Source organism: Plasmodium malariae, assembly GCF_900090045.1.
Source record: "Plasmodium malariae genome assembly, chromosome: 11".
In the NCBI taxonomy this organism is placed as follows: domain Eukaryota; phylum Apicomplexa; class Aconoidasida; order Haemosporida; family Plasmodiidae; genus Plasmodium; species Plasmodium malariae.
This window is the reverse complement of record NC_041785.1, coordinates 687,571-706,002: the sequence shown is the minus strand read 5'-3', so window position 1 is coordinate 706,002 and position 18,432 is coordinate 687,571. Positions and strand designations below refer to the sequence as shown.

The following is an 18,432-nucleotide window of genomic DNA, read 5'->3' as shown; positions in this document are numbered from 1 at the left end:
GAATATCCATATACATTATTATTAAAACCGTCATGTTTTCAAAAAGAAAGAAGAAAAATTTTGAACAATTTAACAGTTACAATTAGTTCAGAACTACTGAAAAATTGATGTTTTTTTAAATATATAATTCTTAAGATATACACTCTAAACAATATTTTATTATTTAAAAAAAAAAAAAAAAAAATTAAAAGCTATTTAAATTCCAACTAGCTAAGAAATTCACTTTTTTTTTTTTTTTATTAATATATTAACAGTTCATAATTTTTTTTTATTTTTTTGTCATTATTCATAGTAGTATCCATTTCATCTCTGTGTTTATCCATTCGTTAATATATATTTATATGTATATATTTGCATGCTTTCTCATTTTTTTTGTACATATTTTTTTCAATATTTTTTTCCATTTTGTTTTTGTCTTTGTTTTTGTTTTTTTCAATAAAATCTTTATGTTACTACATATTTTTTCACATTGATCATATTACAACTACACGCTCACATTATATACATTGTCTGGTTAAGTAGCACCATATATCATTTTTTTTTTAAATAGTTAATTGCACATATTTCCTTATTTTTTTTCTCATATGTTAATATATAGTAAAAAAAGAAAGAAATATTTTTTATGAGAATATTAATTTTCACATATTATATATGAACAGTAAATATTGTACAAAGTAATGGCTTTTTTTTTTATGAACACAAAAAAAAAAAAAAAGCTAAAAAATTAAATAAAAAAAAAAAAAAATAATTCTAAATTAATATTTTTTCTCTTGTCATGTCTCTATTATTAACAATTAAATTAATTAAATTTATTTACGAAATAAAATTTTCGAATTCTTAAAATTTTAAAATTTTACATTTGGAAACCTTTGGTGTGTACAAATATGTAAAACAAATGAATTTAAAAAATAGGGTTATATAAGGGTAAACGCATTTCCCATTTTTATTTTTAAGTCATAATACTTCATATAAAATAGATTGCAAAAAATATATTACACACTAACTTTTTATTTGGGTATTATATTTATGCGTAACTCTATTTATTTTCTTAACTAAGTGAATTTAACAATTTTTAGTTATCTTTTACTTCCATGAAAATATTTACCATTCGCTATTTCGCTTAATAAGAAAGTTGAAACGAAGAAAGAGCTTAACAGACAAATGTATCAACCAGCATCTGAATCGTACATATCAACAAAAGATTGAACAAATAGGTCGGTAACACAAGAACAAAAATAAAAAAAGAAAAAAAAGAAGAAAAAAAAATGATCAGATAAATGAATAATTAGATAAAATAATAAAATAAATAATATCTCAATACAATAGTTGAACTACATACTTAAACTCATAGAATGAAAATTTCACTTCCATTTATTTACGATATATTGATTTAAAATTTAACTAGAAGAATCTAATTTCCATATTTTTTGTAATTTTACTTTTCATTCTATTATTTAAGAAATTATACATGGAATAATGGATACTTTAATTAAAATAAACGACAAATTATTTATTGATTTAAATAATTACCACGAAAAGGTAGACGATACAGAAGATTTAAACATTTTTGAAACTAACCATGGAGAAAGTGTAAGGGATAAAAAAAATGATGCAGGATTTAGCTATAAAATGGAAATAAAAAAACAAGTAGATATCTTTACTGATTTAGTAAAAGAGAAAAATATAAATTATGATATTTCTAGAAAATTCAAAGATAATAACTTGGATATCATTAAGACGATTAAAGCTATTAATAATTCCTATATTAAAAATGAAGAATTTCATTTTACAAGATTAATGATGCTAATATGTTTAAAGAATTATATTTTTGAATTTGTAAATAAATATTTGAAAAATCTTATAAGGAATTATGAAGAGGATAAATACAAGAAAGAAATAAAAAATTTTAATAGTTTAATACATAGTAAAGATAACGTTGAGTTAGACAAACACACATGGAACAACGGGGGAAAGAACAAAGAAGAAACAGAAAATGCAGAATGCACTCAAACAAATTTTCTAGTCATTACATTCTTAAGTAAAAGTATTATCGAAAATTATACGTTACTAGAAAATTTAGAAAAGACTTCAAAACATCTTAAAGAAGAAGAATGGACATATTTAAAAGAAAAAATTTTGTTGCTAATTAAAAATTCCTGTATAATAAATGATAAAGGAAGTGATAATTTTACTACTTTTGTAAAGATGATTAATAAGGATATGTATAAATCTTTTAAAAGATATAAAAGTATAATTGAAATGAAAAAATTCAATATATGCTTATATTTTATTGATATTTTTTTTAGTATATTTTTGATTGATTATCCTTACAAATGGCATAATGTATTAGGAAATATATTTGATACCTTTAAGTTTATTTCCTTTATTAAAAATAATGATTTCAGGAATGTGTTAAATACTGATTACAATTCAACTATATATTATATTATGGATTTAAGTGGTCATAACGATTCAGTTAATGAAATAAAATATGAGGAAAACAGTGAAAAGAAGGATAACTACAGTATGGTGATACAATTTCAAAATTTCTATTCTTTAATGTTTTTAATGAATAAAATGTTAAAAAAGTACATTCCTAGAACTCATAAATCTAACTATTATTCTGTTATATATCATAATTACTTTATTTCTTATATAAATAATAGCAATAAAAATTTATTACAAATAGAAGATTACAGTGATTTAAAAATACCTTGTGAAAATTTGTTATTAGGATTTGAGGATATAATAAAAATATTTTTCCCCTTTTTTAACAGATTATTATATTCTCTGTTAAAATTTAATAACAATATATATATTATATTCATAACAAAAAAAATTGTAAAATTTTTATATAAGACTTTGGTGTGTCATTTTATTTCATTGCCAGAAGGAGTGCTAGATAATGAACTTGAAATATTATTTACTAATATAATGGAAATAATAGATATAAATTTGCATGAATACGTAAATAATTTATATTTTGTAAATGTAAATATAAATACAAATGAACTGTATAACAATGAAAGGTCTATATCTGTTTCTAAAATAACTGAAGAATCTTCTTATGAAAATTTAAGTAAATTTATCCATAATAAAAGAAATCATTTGGACAAGTTATTTTTGATATATATATTGAAGTCAAAAAAGTGGTGCTTAAAAATTTTAAATTTATTTTTATATAGATCCATTAATTATGAGGAAATGAATGATACTTGGAAAATGATTCTTAAGCATTTTGAAAATAAATATATTATATTTTTAGAGAAAATTTCAGTTTTAATACTAAAAATAACTATAAACACTACATGTACGGATGAAGAAAGAATGAATTATAACAAACTGTTTTGGTATATTAAGTACATAATAGATTATACTGATTATTTGAAGTTTTCTGATAAATGCTTGTCCCTTTCAGTGAATTACCTGTGTATGATAATTTCTCTGGACAATTTACGAGCATTTGTCAAACAAAATATTCTGAGTGAGATTTTTTTACGTTGTCTTTTTTTTCATATTAACAGCAGCTCTCATATAGAATGCATTGATGTAAAAACAGATAATAGAAAAATATAAAATGCGTTATGTGTATATAAATGCATATTTGTATATGGTAGCGAAAACGTTAAATGTGCCTTATTCTACTGTACGCTGAGAAATTGTTAAATGAACGTTCCTCCATAATGCATTTAAATTTATGGCTGTATATGCAATTAAATTTACCTTTTTTTTTTCTTTTTTTTTTTTTTATTTTCAGAATTTTTTCACGAGCAGCGCAGGACAGAAAGAGAGTCTATTATTTGATAATTTAAAATTTGAGAGATATATTATTTGTTTTGAAAAGATACCATTGTTCCGTAAATATTTACTTGATTATTACGACGATACAAAATCAAAGAATATTCTAAAGAAATACGTGAATTACATAATTTTTTTATTTTGTGAATTGTTAGAGAAATATTTTTATGATATAATATTTGATTTAGATAAGAATGTAAAAGATCATTTAAGAACATGCTTAGTTATTCAAAATGAGTATATGCATTTGTTATATCCTGAAATGTTTTTAAAAAAAGAATTAGACTTTTCGAATGAAGAAATAGAAATATGTGGTTATAAAAATGTTAACTTCTTAATTAATTCAGAAGTTTGCATGAGAACGGAGAATTATAAAATTCATATAAAGAATATAATTGACTACATCTCAAAAATAATACAGAATCATATGAAAGAGAATAAAATAGAATATAATTTTGATTTTACTAGTTTTTATATGTCAAATTGTGATACATTTAATAGTTTGTTATTTATTATTAAGAATTTACCATTATACAAATATTCTCAGGATGAGTTAATATTTAAAGATTTATATAGTGTACAAAATGAGCATAATTTAAATTATAGTTGTCTTATTATGAATGATATAAGTTTATATAAATATTTTTCTTTGTTTATGTTTTTAACCTATTATAAATATTTATTTATCAAAAAAGTTTTGGAAAATATAATAAATCAAAAGGTATTATTAGATAACATGAATGATTCTTATAGGAGACGTATAGATAAAGAAGATTTAACTACTGATCATTATATTGAGGAATATTATAAAAATAAATGCAGTTATATATCTTATTTTAATAACGATGCTAATGAAATATCCCAATTTGAAAGTATTACTGATGATTTTAAAATAAAGGACAAGTCTTTTTTTCTTAATTATATGTTAGTAAATTTGTTGCACCCTTATTCAAATAACTTAAAGAGAGTCGTGATGTGGATGTTAAAGGAATATATTAATATGACACGATTTAGTGATAATGTATTACAATTTTTTTTTTATATTAGTTTTATAAACTTATTTTATTTTGAAAAACATTTAAAATTTAGGTCCTTTGACACTTTAGTTAATTTAATGTATAAATATGGAATTCCAAGGGAAATATTTTATAACGACTATAGAGAAATATTCATATTTTTATTTTTTCAATTATTAATTTTGTTTATAAAAAATGAGTCGACTTCATGTGATAATATATTCTACTGGGATAATATAAATATAAATCTAAGTGAAAATTATGAAAAAATATATCTTTTAAAATGTTTAAGGGAAGACAATATTGATTGTAATTATTATAGTGATGTTAGATCTAAAATTTGTAAAAATTATTTGTATAACCAAGTAAATTGTTTCACGGACTTTTTTATTAATGATGTGTTATATAACAATTTTCATTTTTACATGGAGAAAATGGAAGAAAGTAATTTAAACCAGTTTTTGAATTTTATTTCTATGTTTTATCAGAATGAAATTAACAATAATATTATTTTATTTATTAACTTGCTAAATGAATCCCTACTAGATGTAACGTCTTCTCCCTTATTAGGAAATGACAAAGGGTATTCATTTTTGAGAACATTAAAATTTTTTTCCTTTTTTTTGGAACATTATAAAAATGCTAGTAGTACTCAAGATGTGTTAATAATAAAAATATTGCAAAATGATAGTTTTATAGTTTATTTTAAACATATAATAAGAAGAGTAAAAAATAATGAACTGAATGAAGAAATATTAAATGAAATATATTATATATTATACATATTTACAAAAAATTCGTTATTTAATTATAAAATTTTCTGGTTTTATTTTCTTTATTCCTTAGCACATATTTCGAACGATTTGAATATATTTCACTTAAGGGAGATAAATAAAATAGAAAAAATACCTAATATCCCTATGTATGTAATGCAATTTTTTAGTAATGTAATTAAAAGGGATGTCTTTTATGTTTTCTTTTCCCTAGCAGAGGAAAAAACATTTAGGATAAATAATTCTAACATATCATTAATAGAAATTTTACGAAAAATTAGTTTATTGTTGATTTGCTTATCGGACGAAAACATTAATGAGCAAAACTTTTGTAATAATAGCACAATACATATATGTGGTTTATATTTATATAACAGCTTATTATCATATCTATTTTCATTATTAACAAAAAATAAAATACTTTTTACGCATTTATTTTGGAGTAAACTAAGGAAGGCATATAACATAATTCAAGATGATCAGACCGAATTAAGTGATATTGATGATACTGGTTCGAATTATTCGTTTAAAAAATTTGATGAAGCAAAATCAGGAGATAGAAATTTTAACACTAAGGAGTTTATTTTTAAGGATACAGAATTTTTATTTGAAAGTATTGGAGAAGCAGACATAGATGCTGGAATGGAAGAGGATTTAGACGTAGATGTGGGAGAAGGGGCATATGTAGAAATGGAGGAGGAAGATAAACAAATGAGTTTACAAGGGTATGTTTACAGGAATAGTTCTAGTTCTTCTAAGAATGCGAAAAGATTTTCCAGAGATAGTGCATTTGAAAAAAGTGAATTATACGATACGCTAAACGAGATAAGTGCAGACAAAAATGAAATTATCAAAAATGAAGTACTATTTTATAGACATATAAAAAACTATTTTTTAAACAAAAAAAAGAATATGACAAGAAGAAAAAGGAAATTAAGTCATAATTATAATAGTAGTAATAATAATATGCATAATCATCGATTAGATGCTATGGACAATGATAAGGAAAAAAAAATTGTGAAGTTGTTAAATACTATTTATTTTAATATATTTCTATTAAAAGATAAAAAAGAAGAACATATAAGGAAGCTACTAAAAACATTAAAATGTGTGAACAACAATCTCCTTTTAAATAGTTCCGAAAATGAGTATAATGTATATACAATGTTATTGATGATTCAGAAAAAAAGATACATATATCAGTCATTTTCTATGTATCTTTTTTTAGATATACAGGATTTTTTTACTATTCTAGTTGATGAACATATTTTCACATCTATTATTGATGAGTGGTTAAATGATATATTTTATATATATCAAAATTCGGATGATTTAAAATATTTTATATTAGCTTATTGTAATATATTAATATATCTCTGTATGTATAAACAGAAGAGGGAAATGGTTTCCCTACGTTCTAAGGTACATACTAATAATAATAATAATGAAAGGAAGAGTAATAATAATAACAATAATAATAATGATGATGATGATAATTATGGTGCTGATTACGGTGACAGAGAAAAAGGCTTTTGTTTTTTGAAAGGAGAAATTAATAGCATCAATAATTTGGACAAAATTATAAGAGACATAGATATGGAATATTTTAATGAATATGCTATAGAACAGCTAGGAGAAAGATTACACAAAATAATTAATGCTATAGTTAATGTTGTTTTAATGCTTCCTATCCCGTACAAGGATAATGTAAAAGTTTTTAATAAGAACGTACTTCGTAGATTAGCACCAATATGTGGTGAAGGGGATAATATAGAGCATAATAATTTATTAAAATTTAATAGTGAAAATAGTATGAATGACAGGAGAAGCAGTAATTTTAAAGAAATCCATTTTAATGATTTATTACAAAATATTGAATTTATGCATGTAAATAATTATGAACAAAAATTTTACGAAAGAAAGCACAACTCGTTAGAACATTTTTATAATAATGTTGTTCATATTAACAAATCAGATGATTTAAAACTTTACGATAAAAATATTTCCGTAAATTATTACTTTCAAAATAATATGAACGACGACTTTGTAAATAGATTGATATCTGAATGTAACTGTGAACATTTTCAAATATTTATATATGTACGAAAAGCTTTTTCCCTGTTAACGCAAGAAATTATTTCCAATGAAAATCTGATTAATATAATTGGTTGTTCAGACAAGTATTACAATTTCATAAACATAATTCGGTTAGATATTTAGGGAAAAGAGTATGCAATTTAACAATAACATTAATTACAACAATGATGTTAATTTTAGTTTGTTTTGCTCTGTTTTGTTTCTTTATCAGTACTATCTTTATGTGTTTATTTCTGATTGAATGGATGGATCGTCATTTTTTATAATAACTCGAGAATAGCGAAATCATTTAAAAATGCAATTGTTTGTGTTACTTCATAGGTGAATATGCGCATATGAGTATATGATAAAAGATAGACATCATATGTCAAAATTAATTAAAAAAAAAAAATGAACTACAATGCTTCTTTTTCTTTTTCATGGGAAAATATATTTTTTTTTTTTTTTTTTTTTTTTTGTATTGGGTATACTTGAGTATTTATATATATGTGTATGCATGATAAAATATAAATATGCGTAAAAGTAGACATTTGATTATGCTTAAAAAATACGAAAGAATATTGAACTATACTCATATATGAATTAATGTTAAATAAATTTCTCTTCGATTACTGCATTTGAATGTAGGTTGCGCATGCAGTTCCTTGGCGCGTATGTGTATAAAGTATAATAAAGAGCAATGAAATGAAAACAAATGCCTAGAACATTAAATGCTTATACATACACATATTTATATGTAATATTTTTATGTCGTTGTTGTTTTACCCCTATAATTTAGTACCGTACGTCTTTATTTTAATTAAATAGTTCGAGTCTATTTAAATTATTATCATTATTTTTTTTTTTTTATAAAAAAAGGAAATTACTTGTTATGCGTGTGTCACAAAGATGGTCATATTATATTTAAAAATTATGTACTTTTTTCATTAAGGTAAATAAAATTATTTATTTTTTTTTCCCATTATTTTTATTAGCAAGTTTCCATATTTGTTACTTTTTGTGTGTATCTTTTTTGCCATATTCTTTGGTAATTTTTGCTTTATTTTTTTTTTCGCTGCCTTATGTAACTCTTATTTGTCGTTATATTTTACTCATATTTGTCGTTATATTTTACTCATATTTGTCGTTATATTTTACTCATATTTGTCGTTATATTTTACTCATATTTGTCGTTATATTTTACTTTTATTTGTTGTTATATTTTACTTTTTTCTTTTGTCTTATTGTCATTTTTTTTGTTTTATTGTCCTTTTTGCTGTTGCCTTGTTGTCCTTTTTTTTGTTACCTTATTTTTCCTTGTCTTTTATGTTAGCATCGCGCCCAATTAAAATCGAAAAAAACACACTGGCGTTTATAACATAATGATGAAGTATAATTCAAAAAAGCGTTCATATTGCTTTCACAATTTAAAAGTCACTGAATACCCCTTGAGCGAAGATAAAAAGGATCTATTTCATAATTTCATGTTAGAGAGTGAACAATACGATTATATAAAAAAGCGAATGAAGTGTAGCGATTTACAGGACGAAGGGAAGTATAATAAAAATATATTTTGTAAATTGAAAGACTTTTACAAAAATAATGATAGTAATAATTTTTGTAATAAATCTTACTTAACCAATGTGTGTATAAAAAAAAAACATGATATTTCAAAAGTGATAGAAGAAAAAGTGATAACAGAAGAAAATAAAATAAAAAATAATATATATACAGGTAAATTTTGCCCTTTGTTGAAATGTTATATAACAGATGAAGATTTGATGAGCGTAAATAAAAATAAATTGCGTGATAAAGAAATAGAGAGCGGCATGATACATGAAAAGATCTATTCAAAATCTGAAAATAACTCTAAGACAAAATATGGTGTTAAGAGGACATATAGTGAATATACTAAGAGGTATTCATGTGACACAAAAAATTGTAATGAACACACTGCGACTAAAAACTTAAATAACAAAAATGAATATGAATGTTTGCAAGAAAAAACGTTGCAGACGAAAAGAAAGGATAGTGAATTAGAAAAAACAGTTATTGGTAATGTGAATGTGACAACTGCTAGAATTCATTGTCACAAATTTAGAAATGAAGGTGGAATTAGGTTAACTGAGGAATGTAACGAAATGAAAAGAAATGAAAATAATATATATAGTGAGAATAGAGAAGTAAAAGAAAGCGTAAAAAAAAATAAAAAAAATGAGCAATCAGTGAAGAAGCAAAACAAAAGAGATGAAGTGCATTATAAACAGGAGGTCTACACAATAAATGATAATCTTAAAAATAAGTCCAAAGAAAATGAATTGACACATGTTTTTCTTGAAAATGATTTAAATTGTAGTCCTATCCTTTTAGACAATATATACGAAGGAAAAAGTGCAGAAAAAAACAAAGAAAAATTAAATGAGGAAATTAGGAAATTCAGAGGCAAAGTAAATATTCAAATTAGATGCAACACCACTCCAGGGGATGAATATATGATTAATAATGATGTATTATATCCGTATTATTCAAACAGTCTTATGATAGAGGATGAAAGAAATGATGACAAAATAAGTATCCTCTCCAAAAGCCTAAGTAATAAAAATAAATTATATGAAGAAATGAGAGAAAAATTAATAAGTAGTAATTCTACGAAAATCAATTTGAATGATAAACTAAAAGAAAGGATAATAAATAAATGTAGTGAATATTCCTCTAATGAAAAGTTAAGCTTTTCACCTATAAACAAAAAAGTTATTTTATATGACAAAGATATGTTCTCGTTGAATGGGGACAAAAATAATAGTAGTTGTAATAGCAAATGCACTATAAAATACATAGATCTGATAAACAGTAATGGTAGCAATATTAAAAATAATATAATAGAAAAAAAGAAAAAAATAAAAAGTATTCATAACGAAATTTTAAACCTCATAAAAGAGGACAAGGAGGTAAACAAAGGTAAGAACATAGATGAAGAAAATGGGGATTTTTCTAATGGATATCTAATCTATAACAGGGATGGAGCAGACAAAGAAGTAGGAAAAGAAGCGGTCAATCAAATGGACGGAATGCATGAAAATTATAATGAGGAATGCAAGTCCCGATACATCAAACAAATACACGGGTGTAATAATAAAATTTATGGTGAAGGAAATGATGTGAATGATCCCGTGGTATATAATAAAAATAAGCTTCATTACAAAATTGATGACGTTGAAGGGAAAAAAAAGGAGAACAATATAACAACGAATAACGGTTACCCTTTTGAAAACTTTTCATCAAGCGTGATGTTAGAACCTAGTAAAGAGGACGAACTGTTTAGAAAATATATTGGACAGAATAGAAATAATAATAAAATTGGTATTATGGATAACGAGAATGATAAGAAGGTTGAAACGGAAGTAATCGGGGAAAAAAAAGAATACATAATAAAAAATAAGGTACCCTTAAGAAATAATTTTTTAAAAAATATTAAATTAATATATGAAAAAGAAAATAAAATATTAGAGATAAATATAAAATGCTTTGAGAAATATTCCTATTTTAAAATAATTTTAAATACGTATAGTACAAATAATTTGATAAATATGAATGAACATCATGTAAACTTTGCGTTATCGAAAGTTTTATTTTCTAATGATATAATAAATAGAATCAATAAAATAAATTTTAAAAAAATTATGAAAGCTCTAGATTTTTATGGTTATCTATACGACAATATTTTTTTAAAAAATCTTTGTAATAAAATAACTATAAATAAATGGCTAAGTAATAAAAAGTTTTTTCATACCATATTTACAAACTGTTTTTTAAAAATCGGAATATTCTATGATTTAGTTTATCAATATTTGTATATGGATCCTATTTTTATAAACTTTTTATTCTCAAAAAATGGAGGAAGCTTTGTAAAATCATTTTTCTTATATAATAAAATAAAAGCAATGAAATTAATGAATAAGGTAATAATAGACTTAAAGAATATAAGTCCGTCTACTGATTCGGTTGTGAATTTTTTGTGCGGTTTCTTTTCACATCCAAAAGATCAAGATCTGAGTGAAAAAGATATCATCGAAAGACAGGAGCGAAGTGAAAGAATCGGTAAAAATATAACACGAAAGTATGTTACGAAATCAGGAATAGAAGCAAATAGACACTTAAAAAATAATTGCATGAACGCAATGAGTTCTGAATGTAGTCTTAACAAAACATCCATTGTATTAGAAAGAAAATTAAAAAAGAATACGTGCTCTAAAAAAAAAAAAAAAAAAAATTCGTATGTCTACATAAAAAACGAGAAATATAAAAAATCGTTATTAAGAAATATTTTAAACAAAATATGGTTAAACACAGATTTATACATAAAAGAAAAGATGTATTATGATAAGAATTTTACTGTAAAAAAAAAGATGAACAAAAGTAAAGTGAAGAATTCTAAAAATGTTAATAATTATCTATATGATATTCATAACTCAACAAGTGAAACCAGCGCTTGTTCATTCTTAACTGATGAAGAAGGATTGTATTACAATTTTAACAAATCCGACGAAATTAATTTTAAAATTAATGAGAGAATGAATGAAACTTATCATCAGTGTGTGTACAATCAACAGATAGATGAAAATAATGAATATAGCGCCCAAGATTACTATGTAAATAGCCACGAAGAAAACACAGAAATTCTGATAAATAATACAGCAAATAATAATGGCCCGAGAGTCAAAAACATAGCAAAAACATTTCACTCCTTGGAATGTATTCCAAACATATCCTTCGATTTATATTATCAGGATTGCAACTACTCCCAAAGGTAAAAAAAAAAAAAAAAAAAAAATTTGAGCAATGCGAAGGATGTCTGCATGCGCATGTATATAAAAACATGCGTGAGATAACGTTTGATCTTGTGTTTATTCATACGTTCATGCTACTATGTCTTTTTATACTTGCGAAAAGAGAACGATATTTATTCCCATTTTGCTTCATTCCTGTTACTTTATTCCTGTATGTCTCTATCTTCCAAAAAATATGACACTTGTGCTAAAACTAGGTCAACATACATTTGTTATACTTTGCTTATTTGAAAATAATTTTTTTGAATTAATTTATTTGTTTTTCTATCCCCTTCTATCGAAAAAAAAAAAAAAAAAAATTTTATTATTACATTAAAACGCAGGAGTGATTCCATTCTATCATTATGCTTTAAGGAAGAAGATATATGTAACAATGATAAGTACATAAATGACATTTCTTTTCTTGGTATAAGAATTAGTTCGAAGGAAAATAAGATAAACTACTTCAACTGTTTTGATGTAAATTTAAAAGTTAGTATAAAAAAGCATTTACTAAGTAACATAAATTATAATATATCAAAAGATGATGAGAACATTTCAGCATTTTTCCCCGTATGGCCATACAATCCCGACTATTTTGGGTATAAAATTGCAAAAAACATTAAAAAAGAGTTTAATGAGATAAAAAGAAATATATTACAAGAAGGTGAAGAAGAAAAAAAAAATTCGTTAGAAATCATAATTAATAAAATGAATAATAATAAGATGGAGAAATATGACGAATCAACCCATTTTGTATTAAGAGAAAACCAAACAGAAAATAATTTTTTTGATTTTAATAAGTCTAGAAACAACATTCATTACAACGAAAAGAACATTACAGTTAAGAATGATAATGCTGATTGGAATAAAAATCGAAATATAGATGAACTAAAATTAAAAGACTGTTATTTTATTTTAAGTGTAAAAATATATCCTATTCGCACTTTAGCATTATACACATTATATAATTCATTATATAAAGATAATAACATAAAATTTGTTGAGTTCTATTCTAAGAGTATAAATAATGAGATAAAGGAATGGCTACTTCTATTTTTGCTACCTAACTTTATTAACAAGTGTATTCATAAAGTTACCTACCCATTAAAACTAACTAAAAATATTTTCTCCGAATCGAACGAATTCTATGAAGATTTTTTTTCAAATGAATATCTAAAAATAAATGATATTGAAAAAATTATAATTTACACAAAAAATAATAGTGACGAAGAAATAGAAATATGTCCTTTCTCTTTTTGTTATATATGGTTAAAATCAACTAAGTATAAAATTGATAGATGGATTAGTTCTAAAATTAATGAAGTTCTTTTTACATTTCCTTTTGCTAATTTTTTGTTAAGTAAATATTTTTCTAGCTTCCTACTCTTTATTCAATTATTTCATACCTGTTTAGATATAGATCATATGTATTTATGTAAATCCCATTTTTATGTTTCCCTCAAGCACAACATTTCCTTTCTTCACGAGTCACTAGTTAACGTTCTATTTTCTACTGCCATCCAACTAACGAATGTCTGATCATACGTTATAGTTTTTGCTTTTACTTGCTTACGTATGTAATACATGACTGTGTTCATCGTATTACCAAAAGGTACGAAGATAGATATTATTAAAAGTATGATTCGTAAATGATAAGTAATAAGCTCCTGTGGGAAACTTGTTTTGTGATATACATATTTTGTGGTAAATTTGTTTCATTTTTGATTCACCCCTTTTTGATTTTCTCATTTCCTTTTATTTTCTTTTTACTTCGAATGCAGTCTATTGTTCTTGTTTCCCCATATACTCTTTCCTCTTTTCTTTTTTTTTTTTCTTAAAATAAAGAGATCAAAAAGGCAACTTCGTATAAATTTTTTGTCATATCGTAATTTTATTTTATTTTATTTTTTTTTTTTTTTAAATAGCAAAGCTCAAAACGTGCCCTAAAAAAAACAACATAAGCAGATATAACAAAGAAAAAGAGCAATTAGTTAAAACGAGGTTCAACAAATAATAAGAATAGTTTCGAAATAATTTTTTCATGTTTTACTGGTACACTAGAGCGAAAAAAAAAAAATAAAAATAATAAATAAATATACAAACAAACGATAAAACGATAAAACGATAAAACAAACAAACGAGCAAACGAACAAACAACTCTTTGCAGTCTTGAATGTAGAAACTCTTATAGAAATGCATTTCTTTAAAAAAGTAAAAAGGCTTGAACTTCTGACATCCAATTCGTAGGAAGTGCACATAAATTATTTAAAAATAACCTCGTTTGGCAAAATTTGTTTAAATGAAAACGAAAAAAAAAAAAAAATGTCCGATTAATTATCATGAGGAAATATATACGTATAAAAACGACGAAAAATATGATGAAGATGTTTTGGATATAGATAACAACTTGTTAAAAATTAAGAACAATTCTTTTAACATTCTGAAAGAAATAAATATATACTATGGGGAAAAAGAAAAGAAAAATAGTATTAAAAGATTAAGAGAAAATAGAATATGGATAGAAAAGAAGAGTAATACAATAACCACAAACATAAAAAATGAAATAAAATATATGGACATATTAATATGTGGTGATAAAAATAGTGGAAAAACTACTTTTTTAAATTGCATAAGTTGTGTAGACAAGCTTAATTATAATTATAAAATCGATGATAAGGATACCTCCACAAGTAGGTACAGAAACAGTGATAGTACAAAAAGGAATGCCATCGATAGTTTCGATTCATTACTCAAAAATAAACCAGAAATTAGGGAAAATAAGGAGGAGAAAAAAATAATATGGAATTATAATAAACTAGAATTACTATCGTATATACCAATTTTATTTTCAAAACTGACAAATAGAAATTATGATGAACTGAAAACAAAATTTAAGAAAATATTTTTAGACACTGATATATGTGAAGCATCAATTTTCGTAACAAAGGATGATTTAGATTTTATTAATTATGAATTCAATATAGGTAGCAAAATTTCCACGGATGATTTTAGTTATCTTAAGATAAATTTCTGTGAGTATGGTGAAGATCTTTTTCGAAAAATAAGGGGGTATTATGAACTACTTCGTTATTGTGATAAACAGCATAAAAGAGAGAAGGTGGTAGAGGGTGAAAAAAGGAGAAAACACTTAAACGGAAGTATAAAAAACATTAGCTTAATGTGTAATGAAGAAAAAAATATTGTAGAAACCTCGTTCCAAAGTAGAACAATAAGCATTATTGAAGACGCGTTACTAAGAATAAAAGAAACCAAATTTATTAACTATTTTGTAAATTTAAAAAGATCTTTTTTTTTGATTAAATCAAGTTTACATATATATAATATTTTAATGGAAAAGACATTTAAGAAGAGGTGCAAAAGAGACATAATGAAAAAAGGTAAATTAAGAGTACATATAAATGCATATGTGAATAAACTATTACGTAACAATAGTAACGTATGGAATTACAAAATTACATTGCAGAAGTATAATTTATGTAACAATTTTTTTAAGAAAAAGAAAAACATTTTTATTACTATAAATGAAGAACATTTATTGAACACATTTGAATATCTCAACATTATAAAAGACCTCAACAATTATGATAAAAAGGAGGTCCTATTTGTAGCTAGCCGCTCATATGATTTTGAAAAACTAAGCAAAAGGTATCATATATTTTTTAATTTAAATTACAACTTGAGAATTTTTAATAAACTACTATTGTTAAATCAAGGGGGTAATAATACGGATAAGGAAAAAAGTAAATGTATTATACGTTTGGAGGCAATTTATTATTTAATGAAAAAGTGTGTGAATAAATATTGGAAGGTTCACAAAAAAAGCAGGAACAAAATATACAATAGACATAAGGACATCATTTTTAAATATTATTCTAAAAGGAGATTGAACAATGAATGTAAGAATTACACCGCAGGGCGTTGGAATAATGAAGAGAACTATAGCTGCTGTAAATATAAAGGAAACAAAAAAGGAGTTATAAATCGAGGTTGTCAAAATACACATAAAGAATGCCGCAATGATCATTCCTATAATGGGGTTAACACAACGAAGTGCAATGTTAAAGGTAACTTTTCTTTTTTATTAGAAGAAAGATCAGAGGTCGCTAATTTTTTCAAAGCATTTTATGATGAATATATATATAAAAACAAAAATCGATTATATGCAAAAAATTTAGTAAGAGAAAATTTTGATATTTGTTTCTTATTTATAAAATTTTGTTTTTATTATCACCAGCACCTTCAAGTAAATAACAAAAATAAGACAGTTAACAAATTAAATATTTATAAATTTATTTATTTAAAACAAATTGAAATAGTTAAAAAAAGTCCATATGTTCTTTATCACAACATATGTGTACCTTCTTGTGTCTATGCTTTTATAAATTTATTGAAAATGAATTATCAGAGTTATCCCTTTCAACCATTAAAGGAATACAAAATTTTTTCCTTATTACGGTTCATTTTTTACGGCGTCATTTATTATAAATTAAAAAAAAAGAGTTGCGATTTTTATGATACAAGTAATGCGAGAGTAAATCATATATGCTACTTCTCTAGAAGTGTTATAGTGAACTCTCTTGTGGATTTGTTTGAAAGGAGGAGATGTGAAAAGAAGAGAATCTACAAAGTAATGAACGCAAGAGAAATTAACATGGGAGAAATTAATGTGCGCGAAATGAACAAGAGAGAAGTAAAGGATACAATTGATGGAGTCCGCAATGTTCGGAAGGGGAAAAACAAATCATCGTCATTGATATTTCCATTCAGAGAAAAATATAGAAAAAATAGAAAAATACTAAGAGATATAATTAATAGCGTAGATACAATTATACATCCATTTATTATAATAAATAATATAAAAGAAAATTGGTTATATTTTAAAAATTACATGATAAGGTCAAATATGTGTTCCTATTTTAATGGCTCAACATATAGATATCCTAACACATCATTTGAAATTGTACTAAATTTTGATCTACATGAAATAGCTGAAGAACCCTTTTTGCAGTTATGGGGAAAAAACCAACTTGAAAAAAAGTACACAATTTACTTTAAACCAATATGTTCTACTCTCTTTGAAAATAAAATAGGAAAAAAAAAATTTTTGCACTTTCCTTTTACTCATAGATTACTTAAATATTTTAATGACAACATCCCACTTAAAAAAGAAGGAGAGGGCGATTATCGTTACTTATTATATACATTGTGTAACGCGTTTTTAAAACTACTTAAAAGCTTTTTAATATGTTATTATAAAAATGAAAAAATAAATTGTAAAGTAAATGTAATTAATATTTTCATACTATTAAATTATGCATCGGACATATATTACTTAATGGCCTATGGGGAAAAGAATATTTTTGTGTCAAAGGAAAAAGATTTCATTCTTACTAATAATTTATTACATTGTAAGAATACAGAAAGAAAAAAAAAAAAAAAAAAAATATTAGAACGGAAGAAACGAAAAATTATTTTTCATATATGTCAAAAGAATGCATTATTTAATTCTACCTTCTTCCTATGGGAGGAAATACAAAATAAAAAACAAAATTCTCGAATAAATAATTACCTCTTGTATTTAAAAAAACGTCTATTTTTTTCGATTGGATGCAAAAACGGTAATAATAATGGCAAAACATCTTTCTAGTCAAAAGTTTTACACCATTATATATATATATTTATATATATATATATATGTGCCTGTTCGTACACCTCCACAATATATTTAACTCTAATAATATATGTATTATTTTTCAAGTAAATTATAATATTACCCCGTATGAATTATTGTTACAAGCATAATAATAAACAGGGGGTAAAAATAAAAGCAGCAGTAACGACGGGATTCGTGAATAATGTATGTATATAATACACATACATGCATACATACGTACATACATTCATTTGCACATAAGTGCG

At 24.0% G+C, this 18,432-nt stretch overlaps 3 protein-coding genes across 3 annotated transcripts; all 3 read left to right on the top strand.

Annotated features, from left to right (window-relative positions):
- Positions 1 to 1,476: 1,476 nt before the first annotated feature.
- Positions 1,477 to 7,807, top strand: PmUG01_11023300 (conserved Plasmodium protein, unknown function; the record flags this gene model as incomplete). Its single annotated transcript, XM_029005876.1, has 2 exons — positions 1,477 to 3,549; positions 3,758 to 7,807. 2 exons carry the CDS (start codon positions 1,477 to 1,479, stop codon positions 7,805 to 7,807), a joined length of 6,123 nt encoding a protein of 2,040 aa, XP_028862422.1.
- A 1,238-nt stretch (positions 7,808 to 9,045) lies between these two features.
- PmUG01_11023200 (conserved Plasmodium protein, unknown function) lies at positions 9,046 to 14,031 on the top strand (the record flags this gene model as incomplete). The annotated part of the gene is made up of 2 exons (XM_029005875.1): positions 9,046 to 12,470; positions 12,834 to 14,031. The coding sequence occupies 2 exons, from the start codon at positions 9,046 to 9,048 to the stop codon at positions 14,029 to 14,031; spliced, it is 4,623 nt and encodes a 1,540-aa protein (XP_028862421.1).
- A 760-nt stretch (positions 14,032 to 14,791) lies between these two features.
- On the top strand, positions 14,792 to 18,160 carry PmUG01_11023100 (conserved Plasmodium protein, unknown function; the record flags this gene model as incomplete). Its single annotated transcript, XM_029005874.1, has 1 exon — positions 14,792 to 18,160. One exon carries the CDS (start codon positions 14,792 to 14,794, stop codon positions 18,158 to 18,160), a length of 3,369 nt encoding a protein of 1,122 aa, XP_028862420.1.
- Between the last annotated feature and the right edge of the window lie 272 nt (positions 18,161 to 18,432).